Source organism: Ostrinia nubilalis, chromosome 21 (assembly GCF_963855985.1).
Source record: "Ostrinia nubilalis chromosome 21, ilOstNubi1.1, whole genome shotgun sequence".
In the NCBI taxonomy this organism is placed as follows: Eukaryota; Metazoa; Arthropoda; class Insecta; order Lepidoptera; family Crambidae; genus Ostrinia; species Ostrinia nubilalis.
This window is the reverse complement of record NC_087108.1, coordinates 11,994,077-12,016,478: the sequence shown is the minus strand read 5'-3', so window position 1 is coordinate 12,016,478 and position 22,402 is coordinate 11,994,077. Positions and strand designations below refer to the sequence as shown.

General features: G+C 40.7%; 1 protein-coding gene across 1 annotated transcript in view; it reads left to right on the top strand.

Moving 5' to 3' along the window:
• Nucleotides 1-22,267, top strand: part of LOC135082500 (nuclear pore complex protein Nup88-like) — a 102,045-nt gene extending 79,778 nt beyond the window's left edge. Inside the window, exons 2-3 of the mRNA XM_063977297.1 lie at nt 21,457-21,626; nt 22,096-22,267. Coding sequence (XP_063833367.1) covers nt 21,457-21,626; nt 22,096-22,267 — 342 coding nt within the window. The remainder of the gene's footprint in view (nt 1-21,456; nt 21,627-22,095) is intronic.
• Nucleotides 22,268-22,402: the final 135 nt, after the last annotated feature.

Genomic DNA, 22,402 nt, shown 5'->3' with positions numbered 1-22,402 from the left:
TCGTTTAAGATAGATTAGGGAGATATCAACCCTTTACCTAGGTATATACCTACTTCTTGGCACTTATAATACCGACAAACATGATTAAAAAAAGTCTTCAAGCAAGAACCCTTGACTTCAATGGTTATGAAAGATTTTTTTAACTTTCTAGAGTAGTCCTGAATAAATCCTAAAATCATTTTGACTGTCATAATCGATTACAGTAGGTAGTGGGTTCAGTAAGGGTTTCAACCCATATAGTAAACAATACATTTTTATGGCTCTCCATTCAGTTAGTCAAATAATTCCATCATAAATGGAAATATCCGTAACCCTCTTCTACACATTATTCATCATCCATCATCATTTCAACCATAGAACGTCCACTGCTGAACATAGGCCTCCCCCAATGATTTCCACAATGGCCGCTTGGTGGTGCCCTGCATCCAGCGCCTTCCTGCTACCTTTATGAGGTCGTCGGTCCACCTTGTGGGTGGACGTCCTACGCTGCGCTTCCCGGTACGTGGCCTCCACTCCAGAACCTTGCTGCCCCATCGGCCATTAGTTCTGCGTACTATGTGCCCTGCCCATTGTCACTTTAGCTTGCTAATCCGTTGGGCTATGTCAACGTCTTTGGCTCGTTTACTGATCTCCTCCTCATTTCTGATTCGATCTTGTAAAGAAACACCGAGCATAGCCCTCTCCATAGCACGTTGTGCAATTTTGAGCTTATTTATAAGGCTTATATTGAGAGGCCACGTTTCCGAGCCGTATTGCCACACATTATTGCAGATCCATTATGTACACCTCTACCTATAGTTTTATATGCCAGCTAACGTACACAAAAACTACTGATACATGGTGCAGATAATGTGATAACATTTTGGTGTACTGCAAACCTGTCTATTGGATTCTTTCGGAAAAAGTAAGTATGTGAGTGACTTTGATTATTTTGAACACTCTGATCAAGATAAGTGAATAGCTCAAATATCTTTTTTTGATTGTTTTTCGAACGAAGATAATAATTGAAGACATGAATGGAAGAAGGTGATAAATGTCGGATTTCAGATTTTTTTCAGTTCGATGATTGGGTAAAGGTACGCTTTATGCTTTATGTTTGAGGCTACTTATAAAGGTGTTATGTACGTTATCTTTTAAGACGAAGGGAAAGAAACTTACACCTCTTTAAAGGAGCCAAAAAAAAAAGAATATTTTTGCGAAAGTATAAGACTATTCAACAGAAGAACTGGAAATTACAGTTCTATCAAAATTGAAACTATCCCGCTACCTACTGTAATCGATTATGACAGTCAAAATGATTTAAGGATCTATTCAGGACTACTCTAGAAAGTTAAACAATCTTTCATAACCATTGAAGTCAAGGGTTCTTGCTTGAAGACTTTTTTTAATCATGTTTGTCGGTATTATAAGTGCCAAGAAGTAGGTATATACCTAGGTAAAGGGTTGATATCTCCCTAATCTATCTTAAACGATAACCAGTAGACCAGTAGTGAATATTATAATGACAATAAAAACAACTTAGACTCCCTAGTACCTACAAACATAGGTTCTAGTTTAAAAGGTTTTAGCGTGAAATGAGGTAATAGGGGGCTGTAGTAAGTTAGACTAAGTATATTTATCTATTAATAATTACTTTAAGTGCATTAAAATCAATAATGAATAAATAAAAATATTTAAAATTTTGCATGTCCATTACTTGCTTCGCCGCGCGTGCCCGCAAAAAGTATTTATGTAGTAATGTTAGGCACCATAGGTACTTACGACTACATAAGGTTTGACCGCTACAGTTTGCAACAGTAGCCAGAAAAAAAATAAAAAAGATTTTTCTCCATACAAATTTTCTTGTCATATTTTTTTTAAGCATGAAAGGCTCGTTTTATCGAAAAATGCATAATGACAAATGTTGATCAGCATTCAAAATGCTATCCAAAACAATTTTTGTTTTGGTGAAATTATGACTTTCGATCGTATGTCCACCTATTTTTAAAATCAAACTACTGTGCGCCGGGTCATCATGCTCCAAGACGGTTGATGGTTCATAAGGTGTAAGGCCAAGAAGGCAAGCTCTTAATGTGGGTAGTTTCGTACAAACGCAACATTTTTCTGTATGAGCTCATTATGTTCTGTTTTTACGGCTTTTAAAAATGGCCGAAAAGAAGATACTTAACTCGTAAAAGTGAATAATTTTACAATACCTGGCTATCTCGGTAGTTAATATCTCGTTTTTACTCGCTAGAGCAAAAAACGGCTACTGGTTAAAGAATAACCGAACATAAAGTGGCTGCTGGTTAATATCTCGTATTAACGCTACTGGTTAAAAAATGACCCGCAAAAATGACCGAATATAAAGTGGTTGCTGGTTAATATCTCGTATTAACTCGCTAGAGCAGAAAATGGCTACTGGGTAACATCTCGCATTACCTCGGAGAAAAAAATGGCTACTGGGTAACATCTCGCATTACCTCGGAGCAAAAGAATGGCTACTGGGTAACATCTCGCATTACCTCGGAGCAAAAAATGGCTACTGGTTAACATCGCGCGTTAACTTGGAGCTAAAAATGGGTCAAAGTTACGCGTCGTGTCACAACGCTTATAATAAAAATGTACGAGCACTTGCACAAAATAGTTGTTACAACCAACCTTGTGTTGGGTCTAATTCTCGTCACTACACTGCACAACTTAAAATAATTACGTTTTTTGTCGGTAAAAACGTCCTGGTGACGTCACTTAAGCATTTTTCTTATACTGCGTGCGGTCGTTGCGCGTGCGCACAAAGGAATGAGACCGCTCGGACACCGAGCCCACAGCGTGGTAGGGGTGGGGTTGCCCGCTCTTTTGTTTTTTACTACTACTACGCTGAATATTGTGTGCGGATTGGCTTGTCGTACAGGGGTACTACACGGTAAAATAAATCTCGGAGGCGAAAACAGGATAATTGTAAACCAGCATTGATTAAAAAGGATTCAATTAGGAACCTACTTGGAGCATTTTTTATGTTCCCAAGTCTTTCTGCCCCTCGCTAACTTGCGTTCAAGCAAACCCACTTACGCTCTTTAGCTTCTGCGGCGCGCATAATGGCTCACTTTGACTTACTAGATGGAATTTTTAATGCAATAATTTCGATAATTTATCGCTAGATAGCGGCTCTTTGTGTTGGGGCGGCGGCTCAAATTGGTTTTCTTTTTATCAGCAAACATTAGAGTGGCTACCCGATTGACCTCCGGCTGTGGGGACACACTGCTTCGGGGGTGGCTGAGCCATTTACTAGCTCATTATTGCTGAATCTTTGTTTAGACCTCCATTGCGTATTGCATATGTTATAATGCTCGTCAGACACGTGTCAAGATGTGTACACAAATGTGTACAGCAAAGTTTGATACTTAGCAAATACGACCTCCCACACACCGTTTCGCAAATATGTGGGAGTATTTATAGTTGTGCCCTTTGAGAGGCCAAAAATCCGTCAAATGAGAGGCAAATGCGAAACATTTGCACAAAGTTAAATAATTTGCAATTTATTTGACTCGCATAGTTTTTGTGCATCTTTAATAACGTTCACACGTGTCTGTGTGCGTCTTAAGAGAATGACTTTCGATTCTTCTTCTTTTATAGGAGGGAGGTCAGATTTTATAAATCTCTATAGGAGTATAAGCCACGCTACGACCTCATGCAGGCCGCTACCAACCGGGCAACGTGGAAGTCATTGGGGGAGGCCTATGTTCAGCAGTGGACGTCCTGTGGCTGAAATGTGGATGGTGGTATCCACAGGGATCAAATGTCACGGCTTTATTGGCCCTTCAAAACGCGGAATATAACTTACTTGTCAAATAATCAGGTTTGCATCAACCTGATTGTTCTGCCTACATAACATATTTGGTAGAGCCTAGGCGCAGACCACAGACTTTTTGTCGGCCGATAGTTCTGTCGGGCTGTTAATCAGTATGGATATGTATGAAAGTGCGCACATTGGATCGGCCGATTCTTCATACAAATTAGAATCGGGCCCAACTATCGTCCGACTAAAAGTCTTTAGCTGCGAAGAGTCAAAAACTTAAAGTATAGTCCACGGAGACTCTTAAATTGATCGCAGCGACAAAATAGAAGTCAATAGATGTGTAAGCCATCGTCTCTACGAGCTATGTGCCCCGCCCACTGCCACCTGATCTCAGCAATTCTGCGAGCTATGTCGGTTACTTTGGTTCTCCTGCGGATCTCCTCATTTCTGATTCGATCACGCAAAGAAACTCCGAGCATAGCCCAGGGGAAGGAAAGTTCTCGAGTGGCGACCACGGGCTGGAAGACGTAGCGTGGGCAGGCCTCCTACTAGGTGGACCGACGATCTGGTAAAGGTCGCGGGAAGAGCCTGGATGCGGGCAGCGCAGGACCGTTCATTGTGGAAAACCTTGGGGGAGGCCTTTGTCCAGCAGTGGACGTCATTTGGCTGAAAAGAAGAAGAAGAAGAAGAAGAAGATGTGTAAGAAATACTCATGAGACCATTCTTACTCGGTCCTCCGAATACAATTCCTATGGTGCCCGTATCAAGTATCAACTATTGTAGCTTGACCGCAATAAACCCAACCAGTACGGGTTGAGCTTGTCCCTAAGGATGTTACCGCAACAAAATTAATCAGAAGAATAGGTGTTCGAAGTTTAAAATTAGATGTCTAGCAAGTACAAAACGGAACACATGTCGTAATCATTCACAAGCTGAAATGACTTGCCGAAATCTGTCATTGCACTCGCTACAAAGTTTTTAATTTTAAATATGTCCTACACTGAACTTGAACCGTCCCAACTATGACATTATCAGGAGGGGGCGCTACTGTCAATACTGGATTATTAGTGCCAATTATTACCACGTTGGACAACCATAATTATTATGACATTTACAGGAGGGCGCTACTATCAATAGTTGTTAGTTTTTAATTTTTGCTACTTGACGTTTCAAAATCGTTGGAATTATTATGACATTTACAGGAGGGCGCTACTATCAATAGTTGTTAGTTTTTAATTTTTGCTACTTGACGTTTCAAAATCGTTGGACTAAGTACCTTTAAGAGAGTTAATCAAAGTTTTTCCTATCTGCTATTACCAAAAACATTACAGTGTCCATTACCGTATGTCGCTACCGCCTAGCTTTCAATTTCAAAGTGACACTTTGAGGTTCCGTAGGCGTAATTAAATACGTGACGTCATTTAGCGATGGCCTCTCTCGGTAATTCGCGAAAATGGAAAGATAAGCGACCAGTTTGTTCTGCTTTTTTATTATTCAAAATGACAGATAAGGGTGAGTGGTCGTTTTTTTGAGAAAAAAACGTACTCTTCAATTTGGATGGTATTATATTGTTATACACAGATCTACTAGCCTAGGATAGGCGCCATTTTATCGTTTTATAGAGGCATTTTATCGATTTTAAATGATTACATTACATTTGTCGTCTAAAGTTGACGATAAGATTATAGTGACGTGCATCCTAGGGCATATTGGGAAACAGGCTGGATTATTTGCCTATTCCCAAATAAATTTAGGGGTAACTTATTCAGAAAATAAAGTTATTATAAAGTGTTTTTTGAATACATAGTAAAGGTAATTGTTGACGAAATTCGTTCTAAGTTTTCTAAGCCTCACAGCAATACAAATGCAGTAAAAGATGTTAAAACAATCCTCTTATAAAGTACTCCCTTAACTTTAAGAATGTGTTTTTATATCGTCCCATGCGAGTAAATATGGCGCCGTATTAACGATAAGCAGTTTAATATTAAACGATGTTGAGTGCAAACTACCGATACCCGATGTTGGAACGGTGCCCGCTCTCGGCCGCCTCGCCTGGATTTGCGCTTTGGGAATATTATAATGCTCATATGGATTTTATGGGGATATTAGCTCATTTGTCGTTCTAATAAGGTTTTTTCCCTATGTGACTCATCATTTCAGCCACAGGACGTCTACTGCTGAACATAGGCCTTCCCCAAATGCCAAATGACTTCCACATCGCACGGTTCGTAGCGGCCTGCATCCAGCGCCTTCCTGCTACCTTTATCTGGTCGTCGGTATACCTTGTGGGTGGACGTCCCATGCTGCGTTTTCCGGTACTTACAATAGGTTGTTAGGTTTAGAAGCTTTCAACTCAATATTGCAGTCAATCGCAGTCCATTGCCAGACGTAAGCATCCAAAGAATATTTCCATCAGCTGCTTAGCTATTATTGTTTATATTGTTTGCCGAGACGGGGTCTGGCCAATGAATGGTCTTAAGTTTTGACTACCTATGGCAAAGACAACAATTAGGGCTGATTTTTCAATCGTTGGATAACTTAATGCTGAAGAATAAGTTTGGCACATTGACACATTTAGTATGAGAAATATTATGTCAAAATTATAATTAAATTATTCAGTTAAAAGTTATCTGACGATTGAAAAATCAGCCCTTAATCAAATTCGATGGATAAATTAGCGTGATTGTTAGAAGCATTTTATACAGGAAGCAAAAACCTTCCTAATTTATCAGTTATAGCCTTAAGAATTAATAAATTCACCCAAACTTACGCGCTTCACCAATTCAAACAAAGATCAAGCCCTGATAATACGTGCTTATTTGCACGTAACGTGCATGTTATAACTTTCCCCGATTACAAGAGCAGTCCCCAAATATGAATAGACAGCATAAAGAACGCTATACAGCTGGCTTGCGGCCAGGCCCGCCCTTATCGGTTCTAAATATTAGCCATTGTGCAGCTTAGCTTTACAATCGTTCTTGTACAGCGCTGCTTAGTTCATAAATTAGTAATGTTTAGTTGCTGAAATATTTAAGTAGCTGATTGTGATCATCAAAGTAAATTTGTGTTACTATGGGAACAACAAATAAAAAGTTAAGTTTAAGTCACTGTTAGAGAGCCATTATGCAGCATAGAGCTTAACAATCGTTCTTGTCGTTGCTTAGGCTGAGTTGCACCAACTTACTTTGACTGTAACTTTAACAACAACCGGTACTTTTTGTATGGAGTTTGACAGATTTTTGACGTTTGTTAAAGTCAAAATAAGATGGTGCAACTCAGCCTTAGTTCATAAATTGATGACAGGACTTAGTTACTGCATTTTACCTACCATGGGAACAACATTAAAACAGCTTTCAGTCAAGAAGTTTGAGATGCGTGGTTGTATTTCTCAAAAAATCTTTTTTGTCCATTCAGATTTGGAGACTCCAATTTGATAAGTGAGTGAATTCTTGAAATACAGATTCGCGTTCGCATATTTCTCTTCGAGCAATGCAAAGAAAAATGAATTCCCATCTCGCAAATTCACGGTAATAATCCCCCAATACACCCGATACGCACCTACCGGCGAACTTTTCATTTCATCCAGCAAACTTTTAATCTCAAAGTGCCCGTGAAAGAAAAATGGAGGCGTTAAGAAAATCGCCAACGCCACCTATTATCAACTTGAACAATTCTCAAACTCGAAATCTTAACCCGTCTTACGCGATCTGGGGTCGATCTTACCCCCTGGGGTTACGATTCCCTTTTGCGTAACAACATAGATGTCGCTTACGTCGCGTTCCTAAGACGGATTGTTACAGAAGAGTCATAAAAAGTAAGATATTAATGTATCGCGGGAGGCATTAGACGGTGCCCGGATCGATTTCTATGCATAAAAAATGCTAATGGTCCACAGAGGCGCGTTGGGCGAGTTGGTGATTTATGCGAGTTGCCAACTATAAGGTTCGATGTTCTTTGAGGACAGGTGGAGGATGGTTGATAACGAGCTGGAGTTAATGATGGTGACTGTGTGTTTCAAACTTTTTAGGGAATTTCCGATGATTCTGGGTTACCTGAAAATGTGTAGGTTTAAGCAGATAAGTATGTATTTTATATGTACATAAAGGTAATCAGTTTCGTTCGTTCGTCTCAGCCAAATAAAGTCCAGTGGTGAAAAAAACTCAACGATTTCCACAAAATAATATCCAAAGGTGAGGTACGAGTAGGTAAGTAATCCACATTCAAATATATGTCGGAGCGTAACGAATGGCACTGTCTGTTTGACGTTGTCAACTGTCAGAATTCGGTCACAGATTATGTCATTCACTTTAACGATTATGCTTAGAGAATTTTTTTAGTTGCCAACTACTTTCTTAGTGCGGAACGTCAAGCGGTTAGCTTGAGTGAGGTCGCTACTGGGCTGGCAACACTTTAGTTTGGTTAGGTTGGCACTATTGTTTCGATCATGGCAGCCAACTGAAGGGAGGTAACTTTAGAGGGTTTTGAGCGGGCACGAGCCCACTTTTTGATGGAGCAGCGGTACAGTTAATTTGGTCAGCCAGCCCCGTAACGAACTCACTACGTATCCGAAGATAATCCACGTGCATCATTGTAATCGCGTTACCTATTTTTGAGTTTGGTGTTGGAAGTAATTATTACACGCCCATACGACCTACCTGTGGTTTTATTTTGAAGAAATCTGCAATGGAAGACCCTGAAAACAACGAGCCTCCATTCCATCCTCCTACATCAGAATTGGGATTGGAAAACACCACGCCACAAGATTCAAGCCGTGAAGACAGCGATAGAAAATGGCAGCAGCTACTCGAGCAACAAAATCGAAACTTCCTGACGCTTGTTAGAGCAATGAAGACGCCATCTACTTCAAGTGAGCTGTGCCTACCCGAATTTAATCCGGAGAAATCAAATGTAGACGCAAGAGCATGGATTTCTACTGCGGATTTGTGCATCAATACCGAACACTGTCAAGGCGCTCAGCTAATGGTAGCTTTGAGTCGTGCATTGAAGGGTCAAGCTTCTACGTGGCTGGCGACAGTGTCTTTTCCTGGAATGACGTGGAGTGATTTCAAGGAGCTGTTTGTACAAAGGTATGATTGCCCAGAAACTACCGCTTCGTTTTTGATAAATTTAAACGATAGCAAGCCTAAAGAAAATGAGTGCCTCGCTACCTACGCTGCATCACTGATGACTTCAATTATGTCAAGATGGAAGAATTTGACGACTGAACAGCTTGCCGTTGCTACAGTTTTGGCGCATGTTTCCCGTTTTGATCAACGTGTTCAACGATTGTCGTTTACAACTGAAGTGACTACGCGAAATCAACTTCAACAAGAGCTGAAGGCCGTCTCATTCCTCAAGCGGAAAGCCTCCTGCAATGAATTCACTGGTCCTGACCACAAGAGAAGAAATACTTCTGGCCCATCTACCTCCATAAAATGCTTCTATTGTGGGAAACTGGGTCACAAGTCTACGGTGTGTTTGTCAAGAAGACGCGACCAGCGGAGACCTGAAGAGCGATCGAGTTCCCAGAAAGAAGACAACATAAAGAAGACACTGCTGCCTGGAACGAAGCCTGCTGTCACCTGCTTCCACTGCCAGGGACAAGGCCACTACGTGTCCAACTGTCCCATGCGGCGCAGCACCGGCGGAGCCAACGCAGACAAGGAGAAGCGGGTCGACCTTTGCACCGTGGGTGCGCCCAGTGGAACCTTACGTCATCAAGGTGAGCAGTTTCCATTTTACTATGATTCTGGTGCAGAATGTTCTTTAATTAAGGAATCAGTTGCTTCGAAATTTAGTGGTAGAAGATTTGATAATACTGTGACTATGACAGGAATAGGGCAAACTTCTGTGCACTCTGTCAATCAAATACTTTCCGTCGTTGACATCGATGGCATAAATTTAGAGATTCTTTTCCATGTCCTCCCTGACTATTGTTTGCGACATGATATTATGATAGGACGCGAAATTCTCGAACAAAGAGTGGCTGTTCACATGTCTCCTGAAAAGCTGGTTTTTGCGAATGTTCGCGTTATCGAATCATGCGAGGTTGAGTCTGGTAAGGGAATTGACTTTGATATTCTGGATACTGATGTGGCGCTGCAGGAGAAAGGTCAGTTAATTGACATCCTGAAGTCTTTTGAGGATTCTTTTGCGGAAGGTGTTCCAAGGCGACGTGCTGATGCTGAGCCAATGCAGATACGTCTCAAGGACCCTCATAAGACTGTCAACAGACGCCCCTATCGGCTGAGTCCCCAGGAGCGGCAGGTAGTTCGAGGTAAAGTACAGGAGCTGCTTGACGCAAACGTAATTCGCCCTAGTTCATCGCCATTTGCCAGCCCGATCCTCCTGGTCAAGAAGAAGGACAATTCTGACAGAATGTGCGTGGACTATCGTGAGCTAAATGACAACACCGTGCCCGACAGATTCCCGTTGCCGTTGATATCCGACCAAATCGCAAGGCTGCATGGAGGTCAGTATTTTTCAGTTTTGGCGGTTGTCAACGCAGTAAAGCATTTTAGGCATTACCTGCATGGCCGAAAGTTTCTTGTAGTGACAGACTGTAGTTCCCTTCAGATGACTCGCAAAAAGCTGGACTTGACCCCACGCGTCCACAGATGGTGGGCGTTCTTACAAAGTTTCGACTTCGACATTGTTCATCGTGGAGGGAAGCTCATGTCTCATGCTGACTTCCTATCTAGAAATTCCATAACACCAGCCACCACAGACAAAGGTACGTTCCAAAAGGTAGAACCGAAGCGCATTGACATAACTGAGTTGACTAACAACTGGCTCCTGGCGGAACAACAAAAAGACGGTGAGATTTCCAAATTAGTGACTGACCTGAACGACAATAAGCTTTCCAACGACGTTGCAAGGACATACGAATTACGGTCAGGTGTGCTGTACCGTAAAGTTCAACGCAGAGGTAAGACCCGTTGCCTCCCTATCATTCCCCGCTCACTACGTTGGTCAATCATCAACAATGTGCACGAAGGGCTCATGCACATTGGATGGGAAAAGACCTTGGAGAAGGCGTACGAGATGTATTGGTTCGAGCATATGTCCAAGTACGTAAGGCGTTTTGTCGAGAATTGCGTGACATGTAGGGTCTCGAAGTCACGCTCAGGTAAAGTTCAGGCGGAAATGCACCCTATCCCAAAAGTGGCTATCCCGTGGCACACAGTACATATTGACGCAACTGGTAAGCTGAGTGGGAAGAACGATAAGAAAGAGTACGTGTTTGTTCTCATCGATGCGTTTACCAAGTATGTATTGCTGCGACACACCTTACATATCGACTCTTCTAGCAGTATCAAGGCCCTAAAAGACAGTGTCTCACTATTTGGTGCACCGACGAGGATTATCGCTGACCAAGGACGCTGTTTTGCTAGTCGAGACTTCAAAGAATATTGTGATTCGGTAAATATAAAGCTCCATCTGATAGCGACTGGTAGCTCAAGAGCTAACGGTCAAGTTGAACGAGTTATGAGCACCCTCAAAAACCTTCTCACAGCCGCAGAAACCAGCAACAGGTCATGGCAGGATGCTCTACCTGAAGTCCAACTGGCACTAAATTGCACCCAGAACCGTGTGACGAAGGCTAGCCCGTTGGAGCTTCTAATAGGTAAGGTTGCCCGACCTCTAGAAATTATGTTGGCTGATGACGTTGAGCCTGAAGTTGACATTGATCAGGCAAGGGTTGAAGCAGTTCAAAGCGTGGAACAAGCTGCTGAGTATGACAAGGTACGTTTCGATAGTACTAAGGCTAAACTAAAACCTTTCGTGGTTGGGGATTTCGTTCTTCTGCAAAATGAAGAGCGAAATCAGACTAAACTTGACCCGAAGTACAAAGGTCTTTTTAAAGTCACTGAAGTCCTTGAGGGAGATCGCTACATTCTGAAGTCGCTAAACTCAAATCGCACTTACAAATATGCACACGATAGGTTACGCAAAATGCCTGAGAATACTAGTGCCATTGATGACAACGACTCTGAGTCTGACTCAATAACTGCCGAATAGCACTTTGTTTTGTTTTTTTTATTTGCTATGATTGCGAGTGATTTTTTTTTAAGGAATGACTATCAGACGCCAGATGTAGGTTGTCTTGAGTCATTATCAGACGCCGGATAGAGGTTGTCTTGAATGACTATCAGACGCCAGATGCAGGTTGTCTTGAGTCATTATCAGACGCCTGATAGTGGTTGTCTTGAATAACTATCAGACGCCGAGTGAAGGTTGTCTTGAGTTATGATCAGGCGCCAGATGGTGGTTGTCTTGAATAACTATCAGACGCCGAGCGAAGGTTGTCTTGAGTTATTATCAGACGCCAGTTTGAGGCTGTCTTGGATGTATTATCAGACGCCAGTTTGAGGCTGTCTTGGATGTATTATCAGACGCCAGTTTGAGGCTGTCTTGGATGTAATATCAGACGTCATTTGGAGGCTGTCTCGAATGTTTATGTCAGACACCGGATATCAGAGTTTATTTTTGTTGTTACCTATGTCTAATACAAAGTCGATTGATATCTTTCGTATGCGAAGTGTAATGATTATCGTAGTTTAAGGAATTGTTATACTGAGGATGTTCCTATGTGGCCAACCCGACTATATAATTCTAACTAGATTTTAGTACGCTTACTTTGGTCAGGTTGACCGAGCAAATGAGAGCATTTACTTTGCAAGTTTTTTTTGTCTTTTCAGATAACTCACACGAGGTCGTGTGAGAAGTCAGGACGGCCGTGTCGGAGCGTAACGAATGGCACTGTCTGTTTGACGTTGTCAACTGTCAGAATTCGGTCACAGATTATGTCATTCACTTTAACGATTATGCTTAGAGAATTTTTTTAGTTGCCAACTACTTTCTTAGTGCGGAACGTCAAGCGGTTAGCTTGAGTGAGGTCGCTACTGGGCTGGCAACACTTTAGTTTGGTTAGGTTGGCACTATTGTTTCGATCATGGCAGCCAACTGAAGGGAGGTAACTTTAGAGGGTTTTGAGCGGGCACGAGCCCACTTTTTGATGGAGCAGCGGTACAGTTAATTTGGTCAGCCAGCCCCGTAACGAACTCACTACGTATCCGAAGATAATCCACGTGCATCATTGTAATCGCGTTACCTATTTTTGAGTTTGGTGTTGGAAGTAATTATTACACGCCCATACGACCTACCTGTGGTTTTATTTTGAAGAAATCTGCAATGGAAGACCCTGAAAACAACGAGCCTCCATTCCATCCTCCTACATATAGTTTGCCCTACCACCATCTCGAGGCAGTATATCGGCTGGTGCTGTGATGTGGCGGAAGACTGTCACTGAGTTTCACAGCATTTTATTTATTACAGGATAATATACAGCAAAATTAAATACTTATCACTTATTCCAAGTCTCAATTTTTTAAAAGTAATAAAAGTATTGCCCGCTGGTACTTAACTTACCTGAAGGTTCAAGTTACAGCCTTGCAACTCAATTCGTTCTCGAGTTACTTTTAAATCGTTTCACTAACCGGTCAACGTTAAACTAGGTTCATCCCGACAGTTATCCTATCACGGGAATAAATTTCCAGTTTGTTACTGGCCTGTAAATGACTTTAGCAAAGAAAAAAGTTACTAGATGTCCCTTTTTTAAATCAGTGTCCATACAGCCTGATATGTTTAGCGCAAAATAATTTACAAATGTTACTGGCCAGTGAATGAAAGTAGTCAGTAGCTGTGACTTTCTTAACTTGGTGTTCCTTTTTAGGGTTCCGTATTCGAAATTGGGTATCATTAAGGGCGAAGGTCGTAAACTATACAGCCAGATATTTTGCGCCAATTTTTCACACCAACGTGATATTCGAAGGACCAAAAACAAAATTAAAAAGAAAACGATGCCAAAAAATCCTGATTGCCTCCATTCCAAAGCAATCCATTACTTATACAGGCCTCCCCGCAATAAAAATACGATTTATATACGGAAATAAATTCCACCTCTCTATAGGCGGGAATTATTAATTTCCGTTTAACGACGTCACACGGCTCGGGACGGGACTTCTAGCGCCATCTCGTGTGTAGTAGACGAACTAATGTCGTGATTCTTCGACTTTGTACTTTTAATGAGTTTTTCTTCCTGCCTATGAATATTTAGTTTATTGATATGTTTTATTCGTTTTGATTTTTCAAAAATCTTACATATTTGTAATAATTAGGGACTTGCTAAAAATATGTCAGGTAAACGTTCTGGATTTTAGGAATCGGGTCAACTCATTATGTTTAAAGTAGATTTTTTTCAGTAGGTATATTAAGTAGATGCATTTTAGTAACCAACGGTTTTTTATGTTCATTCTAGGCTTGCTTAGGAGTAACGATTAGTGTAAATACTTGTCAAACTTTTACACAATACATGACAGTGAAATCGAAATTTTCCAATATGTAAGAAGTCTACCTATGACTTGGAAGAGTAATCTACGATATCACAACTTATAAAATGGTGTTGATTTAAAAAAAATCCATAACACTTAAATCATATTAGATATTATGGATTGGTGCTCAAATTAGTTGCAAAAAAGCTTCCATCCAACTTCCCAGCGAAAAAAATAATAACCCTTAAACCTTCCGAAATTGAGATACAAAAAAGATACCAAACAAATTAATTACAATTACAAATAAAAAGCCGCAGCCCAAATATATTATATGTAATCGCGTCATTAATATTCGCGTCGTGGACGAATTAAAAATATATCCAAACAATGGTTCCGATGCGAACTGCTAGCAACGGTCACGTATACAAAATGGCGCAAAAGTACGTCTGTCCGGAACACCGATCGCGGAGATTTTTAGGGTTCGCTTTTACAATTGTTTTGTTAATCTAGGTTTGGTTTAAAATATGGGGAAAATATGTTTTCATGGTTGTTAGTTTGATAAAAATTGCTGGAGACTTAAAGAAAACTACAATCTTCGAACCCTAAGATAATACTCTATTATCGATCACTGTCGCATCTCACATCCTTGTCTTATATTAGACGTACACTAATTTACTTACTTAGGCTGGGTTGTACCATCTTACTTTAACTTTGACAATCCAAAAACACCGGTTATCGTTAAAGTCACAGTCAAAGTTACGTGGTGCAACTAAGCCTTAGTTTATAGATCCTAACTTTGCACTAGGTTTGTCTTCATAGAATATTATCTACTCGTATGTAGCAGCGACAAAATGTTTTTCTAGGTTTTTATGCTTTTTAATGTCTATATCATCTTGTTGCAGTAGTTCTTTTATCACTCTTTACAAAAGGGCATCAAAAGGAAATCGAAAATGGAAACTCACTAATTAATTATACAGAACCCACCGAACCCTCTCATCTCGCGTCTAACCGCTTTTTTTATCGCGATACACGAACGCACGCGGGCGGAATATTTTAATTTTTATATTATTTTATTAAATATGGAAAAATAACCCTACCACAACCGACCGACTCCAGAAGACCCACCTAGCGTTATTGTGCTCAGCTTAACCGCGTGTGTATCTCGAATTTTAATATCGTATACGCTAATCCAACCCGCCCTTATTTTTATTGTGCTTTCGCATTATTTGCATATATAATTTATTTTGTTTTATGCCTTTATTCCGTAAGTGTAATTAAGTTAGGCGACCGCACCGCCTCACAGGCATGATCTAATCAACGCTGTTTGAACGTTTCGGACATCCTAAAGATATTAAATGTTATGTTTATGCAACGGAGGTGACAATTTGAATAATAAATAAAGAATTATGCGAAAAGGCATTGCAATTCAAACACACGCTGAAGCTGAATCTGAAGAAATTATTAACCGAGGAAATATTTAAAAAATCAAAAGCTTTGACTCTCGTATTTCTCGAGTATTAATCCAACTGAATCGGTTGAACAGGGTGAATTAGCTATAATTAAAAAATAAAGAAGACCACGGGCCGGAAAACATATTGTGGATGAGCCGGAAAACGTATTGTGGATGGGCCAGAAAACGTATTGTGGACGAACCGGGGGCACTAGATGGAACGACGATCTGGTGAAGGTTGCGGGAAACACCTGGATGCGGGAAGCACAGGACCTGTCGTGATGGAAACCCTTTGTCCAGCTGTGGACGTCATTTGGCTGAAACAAAGAAAATCATAATAATATACACTCGTCTATTAGACCATGTCCGAAGTTTTTGGTTCAATATTCATTAGAAGTAACTAGAAGAGTTACTTTGTACGAGTAGTTTTATCTTTTAGTTCAACAACGAAATTTCTTTTATTATCACGCAAATAAGGAACTACGTTGCAACTTTTTTTACTTATTAGGTAATCTGCAAATGTAATATTTGGCAAGATGTCATGCTTATTATTACCGAATCAAGGATAAATATTTACTTGATTGGGGTTGTAAAACAGACAAAAAGAGTAACTCCTTGGTCAGTGCTTATGGCGTATACTCAACTTGACAGAAATATTTTGTTCTTTCAATATCCAAAATCCTTTTTATTACCGTACTAGCTGTGCCCGCGACTTCGTACGTGCGAAAATAGTTTGAATAATATTTCCCGTTTTTGACTGTTGGGTGATGTTAAATAGCCTAAAGCCTTCCTCAATAATTAGGCTATCCAACACAAAAAGATCTGACCTAATTCCTGAGATGAATAGCGCATTCAAGCAAGCAAACAAACAACAAACTCTTCAGCTTTATAATATTAGTAGTATAACAAAGGCTAAGAACGAGGACTGTGGCACAGAATAAGTAATAGTACAGGTACAGAAGGATTACTCCGCAAGACGATTTAAATAAATGCGAGTCTTGCTACGACGCGATACAGTGGAATTCAGCTCGCACAGCACTACGTACCTACAATTTTATTCGCCTACAAGTTTTGTCTCTTTCTATCGCGTGCCTCTGAACTCTTCTTACGCTGTTAGGGTTGCTGTCTAGTGAAAAAATAATTAATCTACTTATTTGTAATGAGGTACGTATGTAGGTAAGTATGCATTCATTATGGAAAACCTTGGGAGAGGCCTTTGTCCAGCAGTGGACGTCATTTGGTTGAAACAAACGAACGAATTCTGAGCAGTAGTCATGGTAGGTTAGGTTCTTATACTATCCTAAGAATTATTGATTACCTACATGGCCAACATACCTTTCAGCATCTTTGGGAAGCGAAAAAAAAAGATAAATCCGGTAGATTTCTTTTCGAATTTTAACACCCGAACGCCGCACAATATTTCTTTCTCTTTATGTCCATTTTTAAATAATACTTCGATCATAGAATTATAATCATACTACAACGCACGCCAGCGTCTTGACGGGCGCGCGCGTGACACTCGACTGATATAATACCCGCCGGCGGGGCGCTTCGCTGTAGGTAATTATCGGATGTACCGCGCGGAGTGAGCCAGGCCTGACTGTGGTAGACGACAAATTCAAATAAAATAAACTCCTGTAAAAAGAAACCCAACAAACTTCTTGTCCATCCATCCAAAGTTACAGCTTCTAAATTGCTATACATAATAATATGCACATCGAATGTACCCCAAATTGTATCCTCCATATCATTTCATAGGTAATATACAATAGACCGTAATACTGTCGTATCTCTAGTACGTTTCCAGAACATTACCCGTGGATTCGAACCGCCTCGTAAGTCATATTGTGAACTGTTACAATGTATATTGTAATGTAATAAGGCATTAGTGTACAGTCCAAAGCACATGGAATTTTACATTTTTGTCGCAAAGTATCTAAGTATTACTACTTCATAGATCCCACTGTTAGTTAGATTTGTAGTCCCTCAAATTCCTTGTCCACTAATTATGAATCTGTCGGTTTAAATTTGATTTTATGACTCCGAAGATTTGTTTCGTCAGTGACTTGATAGATTTGACATTTGAATACTTGAATAAAGATACTCAAGTGTTCAAACACAAGACATAATACTTTATCTCCCTAAAGGTAGATTCGACCAAACAAAAGTAAATATTAATCTCAGAATAAATTCTCAGTTTTGACATATTTCCCATACTGAAACTGTCAATGTGCCAGTTATACCAGGAGTTATTCTCGGATAAAAGTTTGGTCGAATCGGGCTTAACTCGCGTTTAAAATTCCTACACACTACCTGCCAATTGTTTCTTCCGCCATTAGGTACTCACTCAGCATATGCCGATATTTTCTCCCTAAGTGATGATTTGTTGTTAGGTGACATGCCTACTTACCTGGATAAGAGTCCAATAAACATTGTAACATGATAATTACACACGCCGATATCAACCTTTCCTGTAGAGCCGTCGATTCATAAAACCGTTCATAACAATCCCAAATATTCTTTTGTACTCCTTTCAGAAACCCAATCGCACCGTAACTTCCTTCCATCCCACACACATTATTTAACCACGCAAATCCAACCCTGCCAGATGCAATTGGCTCAATTTTCAGTCGATTAGGGTTGAAACAAAGCGGCCGCGGGTTGAGGAATAACGCTGCATTAGCGAGCGATTATCGAAAAGAATCGAAGTGCGTTAACCCTGTCGGGATCCGACCCCTAAGCTGTGTGGGGGCTCAGTTTCAGCGGATGAGAAATGAAATTGAGCCTTTTCAGGACTTTACGGGATTACATTTACATCGTTTCAGCTCAGAGATCACACCTTCTTTGACACACTTCAAGAACAGGTGAACTAGGAATTAAAGTTTAAATAAATAAATAAACTAGATAGGTAGGTTCTATAATTTTGGTGTAAAAAAATATTGTCTTACAGTAACTGGACTTTTAGGAATTAGCACGAAAAAAGTAGTTTGTTTGAAAATGCTTGATCTTGAGCCATTTTCGTTTTTAGAGATAACTTGGGACCGGGACAAACTTGTTCTTTACTGGTTAAGTTGTATAAGCAGCCAAACTCTAAACAAGTAATGGGAACGAAGGGTTCCCGTTGAGGAAGAAAATCTTATAGCATATTTAAGTCTTTCCATCTGATGATGGTAGGAGAAGACTGATGTTTTCTGTTACCCATCTGCCCATAGTACCTTGCTGAGATTGAGATTAAATGGCGTTGTATAAAGGATGCCCAAGGATGCATTTTTTACTTTATTCGCTATCATCAAGTCCCCACTTCCTAATTCGCGCGCTGCGGCTGCCGCCGGCATTAATTCTGGAGACGGAGCCGACAGCCCAACTGTGGTCCGCGCCGAACGATAATGGCTCCCAATTCCTACCCATAGTACCTTTGTTTAATTTTATACTATAGTCCGGTCGCCGAGCACGTAGAATGTCGTCCAATGACCCCAAGCTACCCATCCTTATCGCTCGCGCGTATTTATATTGCTGTCGCGACGGACGACTGATGGGTAGCTTGAAGTCATTGGACGAAATTCTTCGTGCTCAGCGACCGGGCTTTAGATGGGGTCAACAAAGCTTTATTTTTATTCATAAAATCCGCCATAACTGAGTCCCCACTTTCCCACTTCCTAATTCGCGCGCTGCGGTGGCCGCCGGCATTAATTCTGGAGACGGAGCCGACAGCCCAACTGTGGTCCGCGCCGAACGATAATGGCTCCCAATTTCACACCTCGCAGGATTCTTTTGCAGCATACATTGTGAGCTTTTAATTTGGTTTGTTAGAGAGAAATTGATTTGATTATACCTATTCTGTTTTCAAACATTTATGATGGTCGCGATGCGATGCGATTGATTCTGATCTCAGCATTGGCCCATTTGTTGACCCGAAGCAGTGGTCAAAAATCAAAATCAAAAATATTTTATACCTAGAAAGTAGTCACTCACCGCCCATTCAGACAGTGCTAGTTTAGGTTAAATTTAACAAATAACATACGTATTAGTTTAATTAGATTAGTGGTAGATTTAAAGTAATATTGGGACGTGTAAAAGAGCTTTTTATAAGCCTACTTTCAAAATAACCTAATTCGAATTCACCTCTAGCATCCACGATTGTCACTCGTGTGTTGCCTAGCCAGGATGTAGAATCTGATAGGTTGTAGTTTTAAGATTAAGCGAAAACTCACGTCAATCCCAAGGGAAAGTATAATTAGAAGATAATAGTGAGAATTCGCTGAGCTTTAGTACGAAGCATAGTTGGATAAGTTATCTTATTAAAATCATTTTAGTTCCTATCACGTGATATATTAATTAAGATTCGAATGTAATGTAAATTACTTATTAATTCGACGATAACAATACAAAAATTCCAGGAAATTCCATTTAATTTCATCATAGCAGGCAATCCATAACCGCGTAGCGGCCGATCCAACTATCCTCAAGAAAATATGATTAAGAAACTTTTTTAATCAATAAAAGGAACAAAAAGGTGGAGGATCCGCTTCTCGCTTCCGGAGCTTTTTAGAGATCCCCTGATTGAATATGAAAACAGAATCGTTGAAATTAATTACTGTTAAATATAAATAGTATTCCTGAAATTGATCTTCCATGAAAGCAACACTGTAAATAAAACAGTTTTGTATTATGCAACATTGTAAAATTTTGATACATTAAATTGCGTAACATATCGAGTAAATTGTAAAACTTATTTGTGGTAACTAGACCTAACAAGTCGTTGCCAAAATAAAAGACAAAGAAGACCTAGACTGCATGAACTGCATCTTACTTAACTTTAGATGCGATTGCAGCCAACCTGCCTTGTTCTACATTGAAAAAACCTTCAAAAGAACATCAAACGTCGCGTCGCCAGCAGTTTACTTCCAGCGTGACGTCAAGAGGCATGATCCTTTATAGGGATCTGTTTGCTCCAGTATTCAATGACCATTACCATAGACTTACTTCTCTAATGTCCTGCAAATATGAACCAAATATGAACCCAGAACCTTCTCTCACACCACCTCGCCTACAGAACCCTGGTACCACTTGCCGCAACCACTTGGTTTATTTTATTTTGCCTTATTTCTCGTTACTCGGCCCTCTCTGACGTCACACTTATAATCATTTACCGTTTGACGGGACGCTGCCGCGTATTTTTAAAGGAAATTGAAAAACTTGTCTTGATCGTCGGGTGTGAAATCGCTATGCACGATATAATTTGCTGTTATAAGCTTGTTAGCGACAAGGGAAACTTTGACACTTTGATCTTTTAGTGAGAGATTTGTCCTAAATATCTTCAAAGTAAACGTCTTGAAATATTAATCAATAATGTCAAACACATAGGCTGGGTTGCACAATCTTAGTTTAACTATAACAAACTTCAAAAGTCTGTCAAATAGGCACTTTATGTACCATCCTAGACTGTATCTTACTTAACCTTGTCCTGCATAAAAAAAACTCCATACTAAAAATACCGGTTATGGTTATAGCTACGGTTAAAAATTCAGGTGGTGCAACTCAGCCTTAAAACCTTGTGTGTACTTGTTCTTTTATTACCTTACTCATCATCACTTATGTTTTCCTTATTAAAGTCCTAGCCCAATAACTTTTCTTCCCTTTCTTGCAGAACATTCAATAAGGGCTAGTGCTAAAATGGAAACACTGGATGATTCTTAATTTAGCTTTTTAATTATCTAGCTGTTTCTACACCCAAAAAAATGTTTTTAATATGCGCTAATTTAATGGAGTTTATAGTTTATACACCAAACCCGCCGACATGAGTCTTATTTTTTTTTACCCGACTTGGTGTGTAGGTTCCATAAGTAACAAAACTGGTCTCTAACTCCATTTTCCATAAACCCTCTTTTTGATTACAGAAACTCCACCTCCACTCGCCACCAGCGTTCCAAGTGGAAAGGATCAAGGGCAGCAACTGCGGCAGCAGGATGTGCGTGTGGGGCTCCAAGGGAGTCACTGTCATGGAGCTCCCGGCGCGGTGGGGCCGCTCGGGCTTGTTCGAGTCGGGCAACTACTCCATACTGTGCAAGTAAGTGGCTTGTTTCCCTAGGACTGCTCAACCCTTACTGGCTTAATAGCCCCGCAATTATCTGGCTAAGGAACAGCCTGACTTCACAGAAGAACTCATGACATCAGCATCTTAGGGCTATATTTCACCGGGACACCATGGCGGCGCAACCAGTCGCCGCTACCAACAAAATGTATGCAGCTTTGCGCAACCAAACGGACACCAGGTGAGTAACTGTCTATAGAGCTGTATACATTTTGTTGGTAGCGGCGACTGGTTGCGCCGCCATGGTGTCCCGGTGAAATATAGCCCTTAGACTTTTGATGTTAAGTGGGACACAAAATGGAGTCTAGTTTGGGAACAGCTTCCGTTCACAGTAGAAAGGATCAAGGGCAGCAACTGTAGCAGCAGGATGTGCATTGGCTAAGGAACAGCCTGCCTTCACAAGCACCAGCTTCATATACTCTTGGAGTTATGTGGGACACAAAAGGGGTCTCGCTTTGCAACAGCCTCCGTTCACGGTAGAAAGGATCAAGGGCAGCAACTGCGGCAGCAGGATGTGCGTGTGGGGCTCCAAGGGAGTCACTGTCATGGAGCTCCCGGCGCGGTGGGGTCGCTCGGGCTTGTTCGAGTCGGGCAACTACTCCATACTGTGCAAGTAAGTGTTTTTTTTTCATCTTGATAAGACAGTTAGCTATCCTCCGGGACTGCTCATACTTCACTGGCTTGTTAGCCCCATATCTGGCTAAGGAAGAGCTGGACTTCATAAAAGAACAGGTTGACATCAGCAACTTTTG